Here is a 21879-nt window from a genome sequence, read left to right as displayed (position 1 = left end):
TAACATAGGTCAGCAAAATATAAACATGTAATCTCATTATTTTAAAGATCTCATCAATATTGACTAAACAGACTAAAGGTTACACACAAGTGTCACCACCTTTTCTCTTCACTTTTTCTCTTTCAGTTTAAAATAGCTTAAGTGTAACCTGAGTCAGAAGAATCCTATCTGCTGATTCAGCAGATTTCTTCCCCTGCCCCCACCTCTGGGTTTCATTTTCAGTTGGATCACAGGTTCAAGATTACCAGAACCAAGAAGATTATGAGGTAGGGAAGAACAGCATGTGAGAAAGTGGAGGGTCAAGCCACCCATGAAACAGCATCCACTATGCATGTGTAGGAATAGAAAAATGTGTATTATGCTGCCCATCAAACATTCCAGTTACAATGCAGTGCTCTTCTGAAGGTCAAAAGGTAGGAAAATATAGGGGGGGGGGGGGGGGGGGGGGAAGTACTCAAAGCTTCACTCATAATGCAACGAAAGTGACATTTTCTGTTAAGATTTTCAGCAAAACCAACCTAAGATGTGATTTGGTGCTGAAAGAGGGAGGGATTTCGCACTGGTACTCCTGAAGTACACAGTGTCTCCTCATGGAAACCACTGCAGAGGCAACGATGCCTGGATGAACTAGAAAAACAACAGCTTTGCCTAGCAGAGTTTGTCAGTGCTGCATTAAAGAAAGACAAAGGCAAACAGTTCCAAAGTTAGCTTAGTAAAGATGACTCAAAAACACGGAGATAAATGTATTTTCTCTGCAGTTCATCAGCATATCAAAGCTCTTCTGCTACTAAAAATGTCAGCCTCTTCCCATATGATCGCTTAATAAGAATGAATACATGTCCAGACTACCCTGATTGTTCTAAAGCCAAAATACACTTTATAGCTGATAGTAATGTGCAAAAATAACTACAATATTACACAGGTTTTGTCAAGAGTTATGAGTGTTTATAATTGTCATTTTTACTTCAGTAAAACAAATATATTGCCTAAAAAATAATTATACTGTATGGCATCGAGACCTGAATTTTTATAAACTCTAATGTCTTCCTGCACTCAGAACTTTCAGCTTCTGTATTTTTATTTTTATCTTAATAGGTGACCAGCACTTCAGTGAACACTGGATTCAAAACCAACACGTGACTCCATTCAGAACATATGCAAGGTAATTTGTTGCATGATGAAACCTTTCTATACTCCTTTTATATTGCTCTACTGCATTCAAATTCAGAGTAGAAAGCTCCTAATGCCAGCCTTTTTCTCAAAAAATACTTTTACGTATGACTAGGATAGAAATCCATTCTTAATACCAATACTATCATATAGCACCTAAATAAGTTTTAAAAGGGTGAATTTTAAAACTAAGTATTTTCCTAAACATCTTCAGAATACTTGGAAACAATCAAATTATAATTTGTAGTACAGAGATATCCAGGATTTAGACTACTGAAAAAACACAACTTGTGTCCAAAAGATAAAATCCATTTTCACAAAAAAACACATCAAAAATTTAAATTTAAAAAAAAAAAAAAGTATTTCTCACAGAAAAGGAGACACAATTGAATTGAATACTCTGCTAAGGAAAAAAAAAAAAATTAGATTACACCAATGTTGCAGAAGTGTGGCAATGATAAAAAGAACAGCAGTATTAAAGTAGTCATTTTATGCAAGCAGCTACATGTATTAGCAGGTGGTTTTGAATTTGTTTTAAAATAAAAAAAGCTAAGAGTATTTAGGATATGTTCCCCGAGAAAAGACAGATACAAGCCACTTCATTAATGTTCTGTTTACAGGCTATAATTAAATTTTCCTGTATTATTATGTTTTTTAAATTAAGTTTGTAATAAAAAGACATCAAAAAGAGCACTAACGTGGCATGTCCAAAGAAAATTAGACTACTTATAAAGCTTGCATATGAAGAAGAGAATGATGATTGAAATAGAAAAGAACAGGACATGGAATACAGAAATGGAGATCTTATAGCTCTACTTACCCTAAATTATCTTTAGTGTACATAAGCAATTTCCATATCAAAGGAGACTGACCAGCAAACTCTATATTGGGTACCCTCAATTTTAGAGAGTGGTTCTGAACAGTCCTAGCTCTTGCTTTTCAAAAACGCTTCATCTCTCTAATTAGAAATGAAAGTCATCAGCTCCTATTGCAAGCAGCCTCTGAGCACCTCAAAAAAATTCCGGTCAAAAGAAACATATAGAAAAAGTTAATGGACATTTCTGAAAACAGAAAACCACTATTTCAGACAGTACATCCGTGAAGCCAGTTCTGAAGTACAAGAGATACATGAACATTTACAGAAAGCTTCAAGTTTGTCACGTACAGACAGGGACTGTCCTGCTACGCAGGAGCAAGGGAGAAAAAAAGTGAATCAGTAACAGTGAGTTACTGTTATCTAGCATAAGAAAGTATTTTAAAAAGAAATCTAGAAAGAGTGGAAGCTAGCATTCTTTTAAACTTAATATTGCCTTTACTGCCTAATGGTTAGAGAAACTAAAAGGAGATTACAGCTCATGAGACAAATAATTGTGTCAAGTTTCCACAGATTGTTGCCTTGTTCTTTTCTTAATAATTAATGATTAAAAATAAGCAGCTATAACAGAAACAAATATAATTAATGAAGGATTAGTCTTCCACACAGATTATATGCTACTTTACGCATGTTTTAAACAACAGAACAGGATTCAGTGTTCACCTCAAAACTCCTAGGTATGAGCCTGGCATAATTACACTGATAAAGGTTTATTTTGATTTCAGTTCAGCTTCAGGAAAAGTGATGCATATTTAATCAAGTTCCCCAAACACAATAAGTACAAAGAATGCTTGAAAGGAGAATAAATTCACTTCATTTAAATCTTTTAACCTAATTACAGTATTCATTGAAAATACTTGATACCGTCTTACTTCTCCAGTCTTATTTTCCTCTTTCTGTTTGTGTTCCCTTTATATATATGGAAAATAAAAAAATAATATATTGGTGGTGTGATCATTCAAAGCTGGGGAAAAAAGTCATAACGCCAAACTACCTTTTCCATAAGAAATACCATGAAATGTATTGAGCTTTCAATCCTTGGAGAAACAAAGAGAGGGGTTAATAAAACTGCCACCTTAGACTTCCAGAGAGCAGACTTTGACCTGTTCAAAGGATTAACAAAATCCCCTGGGAGGCTGCCCTGAAGGAAATGGGAGTCCAGGAAGGCTGGACATGCTTCAAGAGAGAAGGCACAGGAGCAGGCTGTTCCCGTGTGCCGAAAAACAATCAGGCGGGGAAGGAGACCAGCCTGGCTAAACAGGGACCTTTGGCTGGATCTCAAGAACAAAAGGAGAATCTATTGCCTTTGGAAGAGGGGCCAGGTCTCTCATGAAGACTATAAAGATGTAGTGAAGTTATGCAGGGAGGACATTAGGAGAGCCAAATCGCAGCCAGAGCTCAACCTGGCTACCGCTGTAAAATAAAAAAGGTTTCTATAAATTCCTTAAACAAAGGAGGATTAGGGAAAATCTCCCTCCTTTCCTGGATGCAGAGGGGAACATGGTAACTAAGGATGAGGAAAAGGCTGAGGTGCTCAACACCTACTTTGCCTCAGTGTTTAGCAGTGGAACTGGCTGTTCCCTGGACACCCAGTTCAGGAGCTGGGAGATGGGGAGGGGAAGCAGACTGAGGTCAGCACAGTTGAAGAGGAGGTGGTCAGAGACTGCTGCACCACTTGGATGCACACGAGTCTGTGGGACCAGATGGGTTACACCCAAGGGTGCTGAAAGAGTTAGCAGATGTGCTCACCAAGCCACTGTCCATGATTTACCTGAAGTCATGGCTAACTGGGGAGGGCCCATTGGACTGGAGGGTGGCAAATGTGACACCCATCTACAAGAGAGGGAGAAAGGACAATCCAGGAAATTATAGACCCATCAGACTGACCTCATGCCAGGGAAGGTCATGGAGCATCTCGGCTGCCGTTAAAAGTCATATAATGGACAACCAGAGAACTAGGCCAAGTCAGCATGGGTTTATGAAAGGCAGGTCCTGCTTGACAAACTTGATCTCCTTCTACAACAGGGTGACCTGCTTCTTGGATGAGGAAAAGGCTGTGGATGTTGTCTACTTTGACTTTAGTAAGGACTATGATACCATTTCCCACAGCATTCTCCTGGCGAAACTGGCTGCTCGTGGCTTGGATGGGCACACGCTTTGCTGGGTAAAAAACTGTCTGGATAGCCGGGCCCAAAGAGTTGTGGTGAATGGAGTTAAATCCGGTTGGCGACCGGTCACAAGTGGTGTCCCCAAGGGCTTGGTGTTGAGGCCACCCTGTTTAACATCTTTATTGATGATCTAGACAAGGGGATCGAGTGCACCCTCAGTCAGTTTGCAGATGACACCCAGTTGGGTGGGAGTGTTGATCTGCTCGAGGGCAGGGAGGCTCTGCAGAGACACCTGGACAGGCTGGAGCCATGGGCTGAGGCCAACTGGAGGAGTTTCAATGAGGCCAAATGCCGGGGGCTGCCCTTGGGCCACAACAACCCCCAGCAGTGCTACAGGCTTGGGGAGGAGTGGCTGGAGAGCTGCCAGTCAGAGAGGGACCTGGGGGGTGATTGACAGCAGGCTGAACAGGAGCCAGCAGTGTGCCCAGGGGGCCAAGAAGGCCAATGGCATCCTGGCTTGTGTCAGCAATAGCGTGGCCAGCAGGGACAGGGAAGGGATCTGACCCCTGTACTCGGCACTGGTGAGGCCGCCCCTCGATTCCTGTGTTCAGTTTTGGGCCCCTCACTACAAAAAGGACATTGAATGACTCGAGCGTGTCCAGAGAAGGGCAACGGAGCTGGTGCAGGGTCTGGAGCACAGGTCGTACGGGGAGCGGCTGAGGGAACTGGGGGTGTTTAGTCTGGAGAAAAGGAGGCTGAGGGGAGACCTCATTGCCCTCTACAGCTACCTGAAAGGAGGGTGCAGAGAGATGGGGATGAGTCTCTTGAACCAAGGAACAAGTGATAGGACAAGAGGTAATGGCCTCAAATTGCACCAGGGAAGGTTTAGACTAGATACTAGGAAGCATTTCTTTACAGAATGGGTTGTTGGGCATTGGAATGGGCTGCCCAGGGAGGTGGTGGAGTCCCCATCCCTGGAGGGGTTTAAGAGTTGGGTCAACATAGCGCTGAGGGATCTGGTATAGCTGGGAACTGTCAGTGTTAGGTTAATGGTTGGACTGGATGATCTTCAAAGTCTTTTCCAACTTAGACAATTCTGTGAAATTATGGTATCCCATTTACAAAATTGCTATGTATAACCCCTGCTCAAGTGAGATGAGATAGTAAAAATTCTGGGGTTTTTTTTCCTTCTAGGTTAGCTACTCAGTCTCGCAAAGCTGGTGTTAGCTTTTCATGAAACATTGGCCAGTAAACAAGAACTCAAAATTTCACCAAACCCTTCCTGCTCATTGCTTGGTGAATACTTCCAAAATTTCATTAAATGCTACATCTATCTGGACACCTAAGAAATTTATGACCTGCAAATGAAGGCCATAAGGTCTTCAGGAGACAAACTGTCTTCCCTGACTAACCAACCACAAAAATGCCTACAGTTATGCATCATGGAAAGTCTCCAGTATATCTGGTGAGTCATCTTTGGTAATGGAATAAACTGAATCTTAGGTAAGTCTAATCAGACTATCATTATCACCAAAATCTTCTGGGATTTTTTAAAAAGTTCAAGAGTTCTACTGGAGAGGTTTTTATTTATTGTAGCTGCTTCCACAGGGAAACAAGGAGTGTCCAATACTTATGTCATATAAAGTACACAGATATGCTCTGCTGGAGAGATTTTATACATACCAGTGCAAGAGTTTCTACTTTGAATTTTGTGTGCCAGAACAAGAGTCAAGGGAGATAAAAGTAGTTAACAGAAGTGGACAAAACTGCTCTTGAAATTACAATATAGGTACTTAATATAAGGGAAATAACTGTATGTTTTATTTAACACGAAGTCTGTTTTTAAAAAGGTGTCAGAGTTTTTAAGCCTCTGACATTGCATGCTGTTGAAAAAAAAAAAGCCAAAAAATAACTTACTCTTTCATAAAGACAATACTTTATAGAAGGTTCTTCTGCGATAGTCAGTAAATACACTAATAAGAGAAGATATTTTACTGTGTTTGAAGGGGGCTGTAGTTAATGAAACTGAAAAAAAAATGCATATTTTCAGTCATAGAAGTGGTGAATTGATGCTGCACTTTCAGGCAAATCAATGACACTACCATAATTTTTCACATCCATACAGACCTGTTTCACTTATGGTTACTATACCGTAATTAAATTCCCTGTCACTGTAGCTACAGAAAATCCAAGGTCAGTGTTATAATCTTACAACTGCTACTTTGAAGGTTAATTGTCAAGGAACCAATTTTCCAACATGATCTCTTTCAAAACTATTGTATAAATTAACCACACAGTATAACTTATCAAAGCTACAATAAATAAACCTGAAGAGTCTTTCCTTGAAATGCTGCATTTATTGACTAGTAGTCTGTCATTCCAGGTACACAGGCAAGACTACTTCTTTATTTGTAGTTTTTGTCCATTAACCCTGAAATGTAAGTATTGCTCAAAATGCAGTTAATATGTTTTAATTTGTGTTATGGTTTAGCTTGAAAGCTAACATGAGCATAGGATAGAGATGCATCCAATTTTATGCACAGCAACAACAGTAATATCAGCAGGCTGAAGAGATGCCACGCAACAACCTTCCTTTTAATTGCTCCCTATATTTGTAGTGATGCTAATTTATAATATCCTCTTACTGAATTTCATAATCTAGAAGATAATGTTTTAAGTATTTTCCATTTTATTTTATGCTAGATTTTCACATCATGTTTTTTATCATTGTATTGCACAAACTTTCCACAGGTCATGAATGATATAAAATGACCTTCCTTTCCCCCCCAAAGAAGAGAAGTTAAAAAAAAAAAAAACAAACTCCACAGATCACATTAGGTCACATCACACACCAAATGAAGCCTAATTCTCCCATCTTTGCCACTAGAGTTTTCTCTAATTTTATGTGAAGCTTCCAAATAATTCTCCAATCTTTGCCACTAGAGTTCTCACTACTGGAGAGACAGGAATTCACTTTTTTACTGCAAAGTGCTGTATAGGAGTTACTGGTCATGGTCTCTGCCTCAGAACTTTAAATCAACTTGCAGACATTCCAGCCTTGCAATGTATATAAAGAATAAATAATTCAGTTAACAGAAAAATGTTGATAAGAAGCAGAGTAGAAACGAGAATTTTGATAGGTTTCTCATACTCTGCATGTTAATGAGACTCATTATAGTTGAAACAACTGGACTTTGTGAGCTTTATATCCAGATGCATCACGCTGTTATATTCCAGTCAGAAACAGCAGGACAGTTATTATCTAAAGTCAAATTATTCTTCATCAAATGGACAAATCCAGACAAGACAGAATATTACTTGTGTTGCTGTGCAAAAGCTCTACCATCATTGAGGATGCTATGAGAACTCTTAAACTGAGTGACAAGAGAAATCAATTTTCTGCCAAAGAGGGCTGCAGACACTTTGACAGGCTGCCTTCTTTTCATCTGTGGCACTTCAATCTGCTGTTAATATACACATACATGCCGAAGAAAAGGTAGAGCCACAAATTATTTTTCATTCTAGACTTGTTTCTCTATTTCTTGTATGTGCATTCAGATCATCCTGCCCACATAATTTTTCTGCATGCAGAAGAACAAGATAAATTCTCAAAGTTATATCTATCTAAACTGGTCTTAGAAGTGATAAACAGTGTCTAGCAGCCATCTAACAGCAGAATACTCTTTTGTACTTGTTGCATGCATCTCTTTGGAACAGAAATACTTCAGAAGAGAGTTTTGTATGAATAGTTAAATGAGACGTATCTGTTCATTTATCATGGATGATACAAAATTATCCCACCCCCCAAAAAAAGGGGAGAGAAAAATATTTCTACTGAATCCACTAGGTTACAGATACAGTGCTATTTCATTTGGAGTATTCTGAATATCAAAGACCCAGCCAGGAAAAAGCAACAGGTAGCACTCAGCAACATTAAATCCAAGAGAACATCCTCAAATGAAAAAAAAATCCCTGATGAATTAATTTCACCTGACTGCAGAATAAAAGACCAAATCAATACTTTTATCCTGCTCTGAAGGAGAAAGAGCATCACAGACTCTCAAGGATTCTCAAGACCTCATTGATAATTCTGTCAACAACAGTGGCAAAAAAAAACCCACAATATCTCAGGCCCTCTTCATTCTGGGAACACATATACCCACAGGGACACAGATATAAAATCCCAAAACTTCATTTTCTGCTTGCTGTCTTGAGAATCTCAAATCTCAGCTCTAGTCCAACACCAATGGGGACTGACTGTGCTCTCTGGTTCAGTTGTTCTGACAACCCTAACAAGTAATTTTCAACATATACTTACCTCATGGATTGTCATTTGAGTCTTCAAACCCCATCCTTTACCACTTCACCACCCTAATATCTTCACTTCTGCTCTGTGTCCTGGTTTCAGCCAGGATAACGTTAACTTTCCTTGGGCTGAGAGGGAGCACAGCTGGAGGGCCAGGAGTGGATTAGTCACTGGAGTATTCCATACCAATGTGATATCATGCTCAGTATATAAGGGGAGCATGCTGTCTCATATTCTGTTTTCCAGTCAACATGGCAGAATTTCTGGTGCAGTCAGGATCGTTGCTGGGGGCAGGCAGCATACCGGTCACCAAATAGCTGCTGAATATTACCCGTTTGGACTTATTACTGTTACTGATGTTTTGCTACTATTAGTATTTTATTTTTTTAATTCAACCTATGAATTTTATTATTTTTTTTGTCCCTCCCATATTTCACTGGGTGGGGGGAATAAACGACTGGCCATTGACTACTGGCTGAGTTCAAACCATGACACTGTGGCAGGCAGAAGGCTGAACCTTAAAAGACGTGCTGAAGTCTCACGTTACAGACCAAAGGAATTTTCTAACCACTATGGCTACAAAAGTGGGCAAATCTCTTACCAAATCTATAAAGAGGGTATTATGAATGGCAAGATGAGCTAGAACTGAGTATTAAACAAAATCAAGGAAAAGCACCTTATTTCAATAAAAGGCTTTTCAGTGTGCTTAGCTTCCCTTCACCTATGTCCACACCCCCACCATGTCTGTAAACATGTCCATAAGCACATATTTTTAACAGTTCTGTGTTCCCAGAGATTACTACATTGTCCCAAACACCAGACAAACTACCACAGTTTCAGCCTCAAGCTTGTGGAGAAAAGCCATGTCCATTCTGGGCTATAAGACATGAGTACAGAGACTGTACCTAACCAAACAGGCAGGACTTCAATGCAGGACTCTTCTCCCTCTCCCAAGACATGACTAGTACTGAAGAAATGCAACATGACTACAGGGGTTTTAGACTGTTTCTCACAAGTGTTAGAAATGTATCATCAGTAAGTTTGCAGATGACACCAAGTTAAGCGGGAATGTCGATCTGCACAAGGATAGGGAGGCTCTGCAGAGAGACTTGGATAGATTGGATCGGTGGGACAACGTTAACGGGATGAGCTTGAAAAGGCCAAGTGCCAGGTCCTGCACTTGGGCCACAACAGCCCCCTGCACGGCTACAGGCTTGGGGAGGAGTGGCTGGAGAGCTGTCTGGAAGAGAAGGATCTGGGGGTTCTAATGGACAAGGAGCTGAACATGAGCCAGCAGTGTGCCCAGGTGGCCAAGAAAGCCAACGGCATCCTGGCTTGTGTCAGCAATAGTGTGACCAGCAGAAGTAGGGAGGTGACAGTCCCCCAGTACAGGGCACTGGTGAGGCCACACCTGGAGTATTGTGTCCAGTTCTGGGCACCTCAATACAAGAGAGATATCGAGGTGCTGGAGCGAGTGCAGAGGAGGGCAACGAAGCTGGTGAAGGGCCTGGAGAATAAATCCTGTGAGGAGCGATTGAAGGAGCTGGGACTGTTCAGTTCGAGGAGAAGGGTGAAGGGAGACCTCATCACTCTCTACAACTACCCGAAAGGACATTGTAGAGAGGTTGGTGCTGGTCTCTTCTCACAGGTAATTTTGACAGAACAAGAGGGAATGGATTTGAACTGCAACAGGTAGGGTTCAGACTGGATATTAGGAAAAACATTTTCACAGAGACAGTGGTCAGACAGTGGAACAGGCTGCCCAGGGAGGTGGTAGAGTCACCATCCCTGGATGTGTTTAAGGGTTGTTTAGATGGGATTTTGGGGGATATGGTGTAGGGGAGAACTTTGTAGAGTAGGGCTGATGGTTGACTCAATGATCCCAAGGGTCTTTTCCAACCTGAATAAAGAAAAAAACCCTGTAATTTGGAAACAAGACTGTAAAGAAAATATTCAACTAAAAGATCATAATATTGAAGTTAATGCAAACTTTGAACTCACAGTTAAGATGGTCAGCATTAACTGTGTTTCATGCTCCTTTATATCATCCAGGTCTTGCCTAGATCTCAGATTTATTCCGGGATGTGTAAGTATAGATCGTGTGGAAGATAATTATTTTGCATTTTCTGTTCTCCTAGCCTATTTCTCTATAATTTTAAAATTAAGAGATGACTCAGTTTCCTGGGGTTGCATGAACAAGTTGGTTATTTGGTTTGTGTTACGCCATGGAAAAGACAATTACTGAGGTTTGAAGCTGTGAATCCCAGCAAAAGATGGAGACGAAGCCTTGCTTCTGGTACAGCGTGTGGGGATTGCTCACAGCATGATGGCAGTAAAACCAGCAAGAAATGGTAACAATGACAACACTGAACGAGTTGAGCAGAACAATCCCCTTCCCACATTAGAAACCTGTTTCTCTCCAAGTAGTTAGCAGGTTGGGGTTTTTTTTAGCATACCATTGATTCTTTTACGTGCTGTAGGAAGCATAAAACACACTTGCTGTTTAATTTGGAGGTAGGTATAACAGAAAGGAAAGTTGAAGAAAAAAAGCAAAAACCTCTATGGAGCATTCTTTAAGAGAACAAAGAAAAATGTATAGCCTGTATGTTAATGACAGATAAACGTATTTTTCAAAACCTTGCAAATAAAAACCAACCAACCAAACCAACCCAAAAAACAGCTCCCAGAAATACTCCAGCAATTTATTTCAAAGATGGAAATTACACTTATTCCTGTAAGACTAGATGTTGTAGCAACAGCCATTGCTAGGCCTCCATTGCCTGAATACCTGCACAAGGTACCCACTGTTTCCAATAAACATATCATCTGATTCTGTTTCAGAGGGAAGAAGTATGTGCAACTGTAAATTTGCCAAAAATCCACAAGCGCACACGCATGTAATGGAATACTGTAAAGCCAACTTTTTAAGCTGACAAGCACCCTGCAGTGAATAGGATGAGTTTCATAGCTTGCTTTGTTCAGATTGCCCAGGCTTCCTAAACTTGGAAAAATATAACTGTCTTATCTGAATATGAAATTATAGGTAAATGGGAGCATAACCAATCCCAGAACTCATTTCCTGTTACTGCCCAATTTTCTGAAAAAAACAGATTTTCAAAGCAAACAAGTACTCACTACAAAAAAACCCAGCCAACTAATCCACCCCAACCCAACCAACCTAAAAACCCCCCAAAAACCCAGAAGAAAGATTTTTGGACTTAATTGTGGCAGTGTACTTACCTTAATATAGATACTATTTTTTTAATAGCACATTGCACAATATCCTTGGGAGAAAGACCTAGATCTCCAACAGCCACTTGCAACAACTGTTGTATCATGTGCAGGGGTTGACCATCTATACACATAGCTACTGCTTGGTCATGGATTTTTTCTTTTTCTGACCTTGACAAATCATATAAATAGCCATACTTCTGTAATGTATCCTGTGAACAGATAATTTTTGAACACGAATCAGCATACTCTTTATTTACAGGGCTGTATCATTCAGTCTTTCTTTCTACCAAGATATAAACATACATTACACAAAAGAAAAGATTACAGCAGTGAGTTTTCAAAAACCAGGTCAACAAAAATGAAGGTACAAAACATTAATAAAATGACAGAAGACTGATGGCCATCACTGTTAATCATGGTAACACTCGAAACAAGCACCTGATCAGTAATCATTACCTGTTCGCTGTTTTTCAAGTAAGTGATAAAACTATGAGTGAGTGTTTCCAGATGAGCAAGGGATTGCTGCAAGTGATTCAGAGTTCCTTCATAAGCAACAGATGGATTTTCAGCATCTTCCATGTCATTCTCAGAAGTTTTTTTTCTTGATTTCTCAGAAAGATGTTTGACTGCCTTAACAGCCTTCTTAGTCAATTCTATCCTGGCTTCAACTGGCAGCTGAAAAAGATTACTCAATATTTAATCATTAATCTTCTGTACACTACTAGTTGTATTACAGCAGTGCCTAGAGGTCAGGCAGCTCCACTACTCTCCAGCACAGCATAAAACTAAATTAAGTTTGTTATGAGAAACAACTTTATTTCTTATTAGTCATTTATTTAAAAAGGATCAGCATTCCATTACTTTCTCCTGTTGTCCTTCTTTTTACTTATGTTCAACTTGGCCCATTGTAAACCATATGAAACTTCTTTTCCCTAATGATATTTATGATCTTTGTAGGCTGCCATCTTATGACCTTGTTTCTTAATTTTGCATTGAGAGATGTCTGGAGATCGTTTTACAAGTTTAACTGAAAATCCCAAATGCTGAAAATTAACTTAAGGTTAGTTTTGTCAGGTTTAGATCACTGTCTAAAATATATTCTTAAAACCATAATCATAAGCAAAAAAACCCCAGTAGGAGGTCTACAACTTTTAAATCAATGTGTTTAACACACAATTTATACAAAACAGCAAGTTACTATTTTGAAAGACCTGTACAACTAGATGTATCTAGCTATTAAACTGGATCAAGAAAGTCTGGGTTTTTTTTCCCATTATACTTCTCATAAGGTCTGAATTTTTAAATGGAGTCACACATACACTGAATTAAGTTTTCCCCTACCCCTCCATCTAGCATGAAAGGGTCATTCTAGTGCATGAGAATTGAATTTAGGACTTCAGAATGGAGCCTGAGCAACAACCACAGATTCCCAGGCTTCTAGAAACCAAGAGTATACTGGAAAAGGATATAGCTGGAAATACTCTTTATATAGACAGTACTTGCAGCAAACTCTTATGCTTTTAAGTCACGAAAGGCACAGCTTCAGCTGTAAGTCCAAAACAGAGTCTGAAATATGATTTTTAAAATTAATGTATAATTTGTTAGTTTATAACTTCGAGTAGAGTTTTAAGGATGTTTGCAATATACTTTCTAATGGGTAGGGGTCACCTCTGACTAAACCCACCACATTGTGTAATTTTAACATCAGGTGTTTTAGTTACCGAAATAGTGGACAAAGACCTATAAACAATTTTAATTTTCAAGTTGAAGTAAAGCACTAGAAATAGAAAACAAAGCTTGAATCTGCATGACACACTGAATAGTAAAAAGGCTGAATGATCATATAAAGAGGAAAATTAACTGCTGTAGCACTGTTCAGAAGGAAGTAAAATTGATGTTTACACTGTGAATTAAACTATCTACTTGTAAAGCCATACAAAGCTTGATAAAGGTTAGTGAGCAGAAAGTTTTGCATCTGATATACTTCCCCCCACCAAAAACACATAGCAGATATGTAGGGTTACTCCTAGTTTTTCATGCTGTTGCTGCGAACCACTCTAAAGGTCTATGGGACATTTTTAATGATGAAAGCAAAATGGACGGACATTAATGTAAGATCTAAGAAACCTTTCCACTATCAACAGGGTAATTACAAGGAGTATTTCACCATTCAGTTCTAAACACAACTCAGTTCCATTCCCAGGAAAAGTCATTAAGTATGATTTTGTTACTTTGAAACAAAATTGGTAAGGGTAGAGCAACTGATGTCATTAACTAGCCTCATGCAAAGCATTTGACACTGTCCTACATGACATGCTTGTCTCTGAACCTGAGAGACATGGACTTGAGGGATGGACTCCTCAGTAGATAAGGAATTGGCTGGATAGTCCCACTCACAGAGTTGTGGTCAATGGCTCAATGTCCAAGTGGAGAGCAGTGACAAGTGTTGTTCCTCGGGAGTCGGTGTTGGGACCAACATCTTTGTTGGTGACACAGACAGTGGGATTGAGTGCACCCTCAGCAAGCTGCCAACAACACCAAGCTGTGTGGTGCAGTTGACACACTGGAGGGAAGGGATGTCATCCAGAGGGACTTGGACAGGCTGGAGAAGTGGGCCTCTACAAAGTTCAAGGTCCTGCACATGGCTTGAGTCAACCCCAAGCACAAATACAGGCTGGGTGATGAGTGGATTGAGAGCAGCCCTGTGGAGAAGGACTTGGGGGTAGCAGTGAATGGAAAACTGACTGAGCCAGTAATGTGCGTTTCCAGCCCAGAAAGCCAACTGTATCCTGGGCTGCATCAAGAAAGGTGTGGCTAGCAGGTCAAGAGAGGTGATTCTTCCCCTGAACTCCGCTCTTCTGAGACCCCACCTGCAATGCTGTATCCAGTTCTGAGCCCCCACATAAGAACGACATGGACCTACTGGAGCAGGTCCAGAGAAGGCCACAAAGATGAGGAGGGGGATGGAGCACCTTCCTTATGAGAACAGGATGAGAGAGTTGGGGTTTTTCAGCCTGGAGAAAAGAAAGCTTCAGAGAGACCTTAGAGCAGCCTTCCAGTACTTAAAGCGGGCTACAGGAAAGATGGGGAGGGACTCTAATCAGAGAGTACAGAGATAGGATGAGGCGTAATGGTTTTAAAGGGTAGATTTAGATTAGATGTAAGGAAGAAGTTCTTCATAGTGAGGGTGGTGAGACACTGGAACAGGTTGCCCAGAGCAGCTGTGGCTGCCCCCTCCCTGGAAGTGTTCAAGGTCAGGTTGGACGGGGCTTTGAACAACCTGGGTTAGTGGAAGGTGTCCCTGCCTATGGCTAGGGGTTTGGACTAGATGACCTTTAAGGTCCCTTCCAACCCAAACCATTCTCTTAAAAGCAAAAATGAAAACAACAAAACAAAAAAAAACAACCAAAAAACAAGGTCTCAATATCAGCTTTTATTATAAGCAAGGAAAAGGTGATACTCATATCACATTAAAATTTAATGACCATATATGGATTTATATATGTATTTTGTAAACATGATGAAAGAGAAAAACAGCTACACATTTCATTTTCTCTTCTACAGTATATTCTAATGTTCAAAATGTAATTGTGAGACTCAAAAGCAAACATTTTCAGTATTCCATCTAACTGTTATATCCTAGAGAACAGTGTGAATATACTGCCAGTTTAGAAGTCATGATGGCATATTACTTAGAGAATAAAGCATTAAAAAAAAATTTACAGGTTCTTCCCAAGACTATTTTAATTCTGCATTCATATTTGCATAGTGCCAAAATGCAGCATTACCAACATATCATTTCTCTGTTATTTTCTTCCAAAACATGAATGGCTATCCTCGATACTTCTACTCAGTTTCAGTAACTACATTTGGTATCACATCCAGCAATTAGAAAAAAGTATCTTAGGGGATAGTTCAATCTTTGTTTGCATGTGAAGTTTTCTTTTTAAAAAGCTTTTACAGTTTTAAAAAAATTTAATTCTATAGGCTATTACGCATAATGTAAAATGCTAAAAATCTGTTTTCCTTCTTTTTCAAATCAAGGAACATCACACACTATTTCAGCTCAACAGATTTCACTCCTCAGGGTAAAAACTCATCTCGGAAGCCCATTTCCTTCAGAGTACGTATTTCTTAATAAAGTATTGTACAAGTAACATTCACTTGCACATGAAGATGTTGACCCTGCCACTCTTATTTGCAGTGATTAGCATACAACTTCGAGATTATGGAAACAGCTCCCCTCCTTTTAATGCCACACGAGCCTGTGATTCCCAGCAACACTGAAACACAGAATGGTTGAAGATGGAAGGGACCTCTGAAGAGCATGTGGTCCAAACCCCCTGCTCAAACAGGGCCACCCAGAGCCAGTTGCCTAGGACCACGTCCAGGTGTCTTTTAGATATCCCCAATGCAGGAGACTCCACAACCTCCCTAAGCAACCTGTGTCAGTGATCAGTAACAGTCATAATGAAAAACGTTTCCTGATGTTCAGACAGAACAGTTTGGTCCAGTTCCTGTCTCTCACTAAATCCCAATTTGACATATTCCCACAAAAAAATATCATGTAGCCAAAAGCCAACCAGATACACTAGAATGGAAAGCAAATTACATGAGTTAGTTCAGAAGTAGGTTAAACAGTTATGTAATAACAAAAATTGGTTCCCAGTTCCTACAGGGTGAGAGAAAAAGAAAAGCAAAAGCAAGAAATCTTGTAGATCAAGATAAAGATAGTTTAACACATGAAGGAAAAAGGAAAAAAATAAAAAAAAAACAAAACTGACACAATCACTCACCACCTCCCACAAGCAGACCAACACCCAGCCAATCTCCAAGCAACAACCACCTTGGAAGATGCCCTCCAACCCCGTTTGTCACTGCTGCGCACGACATGATATGGCATAGAATGTACCTTTGGCCAGCCCAGGCCAGCTGTCCTGACTGTGTCCCCTCCCCACTTTTTGCCTACCTGAGGTGCTGAGAAAAAGAGAAAGCCCTGACACCGTACAAGCACAGCTCAGCAACAGCCAAAACACTGGTGTGTTCTCAACACTGTTTTAGTCACAAATCAAAAGCACAGCTCCAGAGAGTCTGCTATGAAGAAAGTTAACTTCATCCCTGCCAGATGCAGTACAGTTCACCTGAATATCAGAGTAGAAGTTCTAATGCATACAAGGAACCAGTTAGAGAAAACACATGATTCATGAAGTTTCCTATTATGCAGTCTTGAAGTTGATTTAAGTATCTAAAAATGTATTAAGATCAGAAAAAGAAGTACTGTCAATACCCATGAAGAAAACAAGGTCAGACAAGACAAACTGACTGGAGCACAGTTACAAAAAGTGATTAAAAAAATCCAAGTAATTCAAAAGGTAACATCTAAATGCAGTTATGCTATGTAAGAAAACTATTAACACATTTCTTGTACATCTTCAGGCGAAGTCATGCCCTTTCTCCTTAACATTTTATACAGCATTAAGAATTCAATCAGGCAGACAAAAGATACTGAACTACTTTGAGGAGTTTGTTTTAAACTGAAGTTTTTATATGATTATTTAAAATGGTATTTAAAGCCATTGAAATTGAAAGAGAAAATTATGCTGGTTAATGTCCATTTGTAACATGTTCCCATTCCACACCCATTTGGTGTGTGGTCAAAATATGGACATCATAGTCCTGCTTAAGCAAGAAGAAAATGGTCAAAAAAGCATTACTGACTTTGAGAAGACTAACCTTTCAATTAAAAACATTAAGTTGCAAGCAAAGTTTCTCCTTTGCATCAGAAGTTGGAAAAGAAGTTAAAAAGGATTAAATAGTGAACAAAAAAATCTCATCAGCCATAGTTTAAGTGAATGTGGCCAAGTCTATGGAAGGCTGTGAAAGACCATGTAAGGAAAATTTCGACTTCTCTTTCTCTATAGAAGACCTACCTGATGACACCACTGCTTTTTATTCTACTTTTGCTGTCTGAAGTTGTAGTCTTTTCTTTCTAATCAACATGTTGTGCCCATGCCCATTTGTAGGGTGTTCAATAATGAAAACAGACATTAAAAAATTGTTTTCAGTTGTGGGGGTTTTGTTTGTTTGTTTTTGATGTGTTGGGCTTTTTTTTCAGCGTACTGTTAATCAGCAAACATCAGGGCAATGACCCCTGAGCTCTGAAACAGAGGGTTCTTTGAAAACATAACTATCTAGCAAAACAAACAAAATGCTAGCAACAAAGGAATAAAAATATCCCCAAATTACCTATAATGCTTCACACAGATCACACAAAGGGGCATAAATGGGAAATCATCAAGATAACAAAGTTTATATGATCATTACTATAATTGAGAATCTATTAAGTCAGCATTATTTAAAAGCAAACAGAACTGGTACAAGAAAAGACAGACTCAAAATGCATTAAAAAATACAAGCTGTAGTTCCACTGGATATTTGAGATATCTCCCTTATAGACAGAAATCTGTTCCATACAATGCAAATAGTCTACACTTGCCACTACAGAAGTGGACTGAATTATTATTTAGTCAGAAGAATTTGAATAGTTTTTTAGAATTAAAAGCATTCTGAGTAGAAGTGCCACAAGCAGGAACCCTCTTACTGCTTGTGGAAGTAAGCTGCTGTGGTCAAAGGATCAATACTTCAGTCCTTCAGTGTGTGAGGAGGATACTGATGAAGAATAAAGCACTTCACCTGTTATATTTATCACAAACACAACAGGAATATTACATCAATCTGATATACTGGATCCAAAGAAAAGTTGTGATAATAACGGAAGAGCTGGGGAAAAACCAAAACAAACCAAACCTACCCACACACTAAAAAGCAAGCAAGCAAAAAAGCTCACCCCCACCCCACCAAAAAAAAAAAAAAAAAAAAGAGAGAGAGAGAGAATAGAAAACTTCCCAAGGTCAGTCCATTCTGTTTATCAAAGTAAGTTTAAGTGGCCTCTGGTTCATGTCTGATTGTGGAAGCTAACTTTGATGACTACCTCTTTAGTATAGCAGACAAAGCATCTATAAGTGGAATTTCAAATCTAGTTAAATTCAGTTTAGCAAAAAAAGGCATTTTAAAAAAATAATCAGTGAATAATTAGCTGCTAGAGCCATCAAAGGTTGCTCTGGATTCACAAGTCAACCTTAATGCCTCAAATATTATAAAGTATCTCCTATAGGATATGCTGCAGACCAAAAGATTTTAAATTTTGGGAAGTGGTCTCATCTGTCTCATACAGAATATTCACTACATTAACCACGTTACTTTGGGTCTACAATTTATTGAAGTCCCAATATGATGCATCTCTGCTCACACAGTTCCCACCACCCAATGTCACCAACTCTCTGAAGCCTTAAGGTTGCGGAACTGAATCGCATCTTCCAGGTGGTAACTCATTTCTACTCATTGCAAGAAACATGGGAGAATGCCTCTGAGCTCTTAGAGCTAAGAGCACCTAAAAACCTCTTCACACCCTAAACTGCAACTCAGTGTAACAATGTTAGTTGCCCTTTCGCAAGTTCAAACTCCCCATCCATTTCTTGAATTTATACATTCAACTCCTCTGTCCAGCCAAGCAGTGCTCATTCATCCACCTTTTCATTCAGTCACCACTGGCCCAACTCAACAGAAAGTTAAAGGGAAGAGATAGTGCAAGGGGACAGGTGAAGAGGGCCTGTCAAAGCCCACCATGTTCCTGCCTTTCTCAGTAAGAACGAGAAGTTGCACAAGTCAGCACTAAATCCCTGTGTTTTCATGCTCTTCTGTCGAATTACACATTCTGCTCCCAGGTTCTCTGTCATAGCAAGGGACACGCAATTCCCTGTTTCTCTGCTGGCCTGTCACCTGCCTCTCCTTACTACTGCTGATATACTCAAGCCGTGAGGGATGTTCTGATGCCTGCTTCCTAAGTTCCCACAAAGTGACAACAGCAATGGCACCCTTGAAGTTCAACTCATGTAGACTACACTTGCTACACCGCTTACCTTCCATTTCCCCTCATCACTCAAGACTTTTCTCAGTCGTTTCTGACCAAGAGGGGCTTTCAGAAGAAGGTGCTGTCCCCACAAGGATAATGATGGAGTGCATTTCACCACCTCTCTGGACTACTCTCTCTCCTTCGTTTCTTCCCTTCCCCTTTTGAAATTTTGAGCGGGTGAGACAGGGGTGGTGTGTGTGTAGTAGTTGCTGCCTTTTTTTTTTTTTTTTTCCCCCAAAGAGGGAAGAAGCCAATTAACCTCTCATCACTCCTAAAAAAAAAAAAAACCACCACCCTAATTTCACTATCTCACTTTAAGCTTCCTCTCAAGGTCCACTTCAAAGAACTCCACAAATTTTCTGTATGGGAGAAAACTCAGCTGTCTCAGTGACAGCACAGATTCTTTCATGATAATGATCATAGTTTTTTTCAGTCCTTTACGTATATTAAATATGAGCACTTCTATGAAATACAAAAATGAGCATCTGTTATGAGAATGGGAAAATGACATAATAAATACTCAGCCATATAACTGGGCTGGGAAGAGAGTGCTGAATTAGAGATTAAAAGAGTGATCACTAGTGCAGCCTTAAAACAGGATAAAATTTTAAGTAGAAGGTGTAAGTCAAAAGGCAACTTATATGTATGAAGCATTTTTCAGATGAAAGTTAGAGGAAAGTGATGTTTGAGAAGTATCTATTCTAAAATAATAATTTTTCATTGTACACTTCCACTTGAAAATTGGATGGGATCCTGAGGCAAAACTAGTTGCAAGCTGGTTAAACAGCTGTTTCGTTCTCAAACCCAGTGCAGGGGACACACTAAATCAGCTGACTTGACCAACTGTTTCAAACACTTCAGCCATGAAAGATACTGAAGCTAATAGATTTCTGCTACAAAGTTCTGCTTGGCCATGAACCACAATAATCCTGTCATCAATATTTCCTTACTGCTACTCCTACTCATCTTAAGAGAGTAGAGAAATGGTATTAAAATCCTGAACAGAAATAAACAACAGAAAATAAACAATGTGTTTCAAAACAGATACACACTGGAGGCTATTTATCTGCAATAAATGAGAAATAATCTCGAAATGCCCAAGATACATTAATAGCAAGAGTTTCCAGTAGTCACTAGTTGCAATCATGCATGAACACAGTACTTCCTTCTTACTAGATAACAGTTATCCCCTGGCTAACTCAGCCCAGAGTCAGGTCTGGCAACTGAGATCTCAGAACGAGTGTCAGTCTTTCATGATAAGCATGAAACACTCGGTACGATTACATGATAAAAAGCATCAAAACACCTAAACAAGACAACAGTTATGCTGAACAGGCTTAAGAGTCAGCTGATGGAACTAGTGATAAAAAGTGTTCATCTAGCATGACAGACAGATCAAACCATAAAACTGGTGCTGGCAAAGCATTTGGTTTCCCCAGGATTTAATTCCCGCCCCCCCCCCCCCCCCCCAATTCTGGTATAAATGTGTATATGGGTTTTAATAAATTTATACTAATATCATGAGAACACTAAAACAATATCCAAAGAGGCAACAATTTGAAACTCACTTCATTGAACACAGTGAATAAACACCTCTGGAAAATGAGCACAATCCAGAATAGAGAAAATAAAGACACAAAAAAGTCCACAAAACACCTCTTTATCATTTTTTCATTTCAGATGAAGTTATTGAAGGCATCTAAGATCTTTTAATGAGAAAATATCTAAAAAATCTATTCTCTTTTCGAGCTTGGCAATAAAGATGCTTAAGAAAGCACGGGTAAAAGTTCATGTTAGAAATATCTTTATAAGTAGGTTTCACTAGGCAAAAAGAAACTGCACTGGTAATAAGCGTTATGGACATGAAAGCACGTTCTTTCAGTAACAGGTTTTCAGCCAGATGGAGATTACGAGAGAGTTTATCATTTATATTATTACAGTGCCTAAAAACCATATGCATTGGGCCAGAACACTTCTCTGTGGAGCATCCTATTCAGAATGCAAAAGCCTGGTACTAAACACAAGCCTGCAGCACAATGAATTTCAGAATGAGCACATGTAAAATAAATAAATACACAAGAAGAGTATCTTACTCTCTGCTGAACCAGAATACAGGGACTTTGGGGTTCCATCAAAAACTTTCTTATCCACAGAACTAACTCCTGTAGCTGAATAAAAATATAGTTTTATACTGGCAGTCGTAAAAAGAAGAGGT

General features: G+C 39.4%; 1 protein-coding gene and 1 long non-coding RNA gene across 4 annotated transcripts in view; one reads left to right on the top strand and one right to left on the bottom strand.

The window, feature by feature from the left end:
• NBAS (NBAS subunit of NRZ tethering complex) overlaps window positions 1–21879 on the bottom strand; it is a 192291-nt gene that overhangs the window by 46807 nt on the left and 123605 nt on the right. For all 3 annotated transcript variants that reach the window (XM_074895621.1, XM_074895620.1, XM_074895622.1), the window contains 2 exons: window positions 12149–12367; window positions 11699–11901 (listed from right to left, as the gene is read on the bottom strand). In XM_074895621.1, coding sequence (XP_074751722.1) covers window positions 11699–11901; window positions 12149–12367 — 422 coding nt within the window. The remainder of the gene's footprint in view (window positions 1–11698; window positions 11902–12148; window positions 12368–21879) is intronic.
• LOC141967859 (uncharacterized) lies at window positions 314–2823 on the top strand. The gene is made up of 3 exons (XR_012634773.1): window positions 314–413; window positions 1096–1162; window positions 2770–2823. It is a non-coding gene; the product is annotated as an uncharacterized LOC141967859 (long non-coding RNA).

This window comes from Athene noctua, chromosome 1 (genome assembly GCF_965140245.1).
Source record: "Athene noctua chromosome 1, bAthNoc1.hap1.1, whole genome shotgun sequence".
NCBI classification, from domain to species: Eukaryota; Metazoa; Chordata; class Aves; order Strigiformes; family Strigidae; genus Athene; species Athene noctua.
This window is presented reverse-complemented; position numbering and strand designations above follow the sequence as displayed.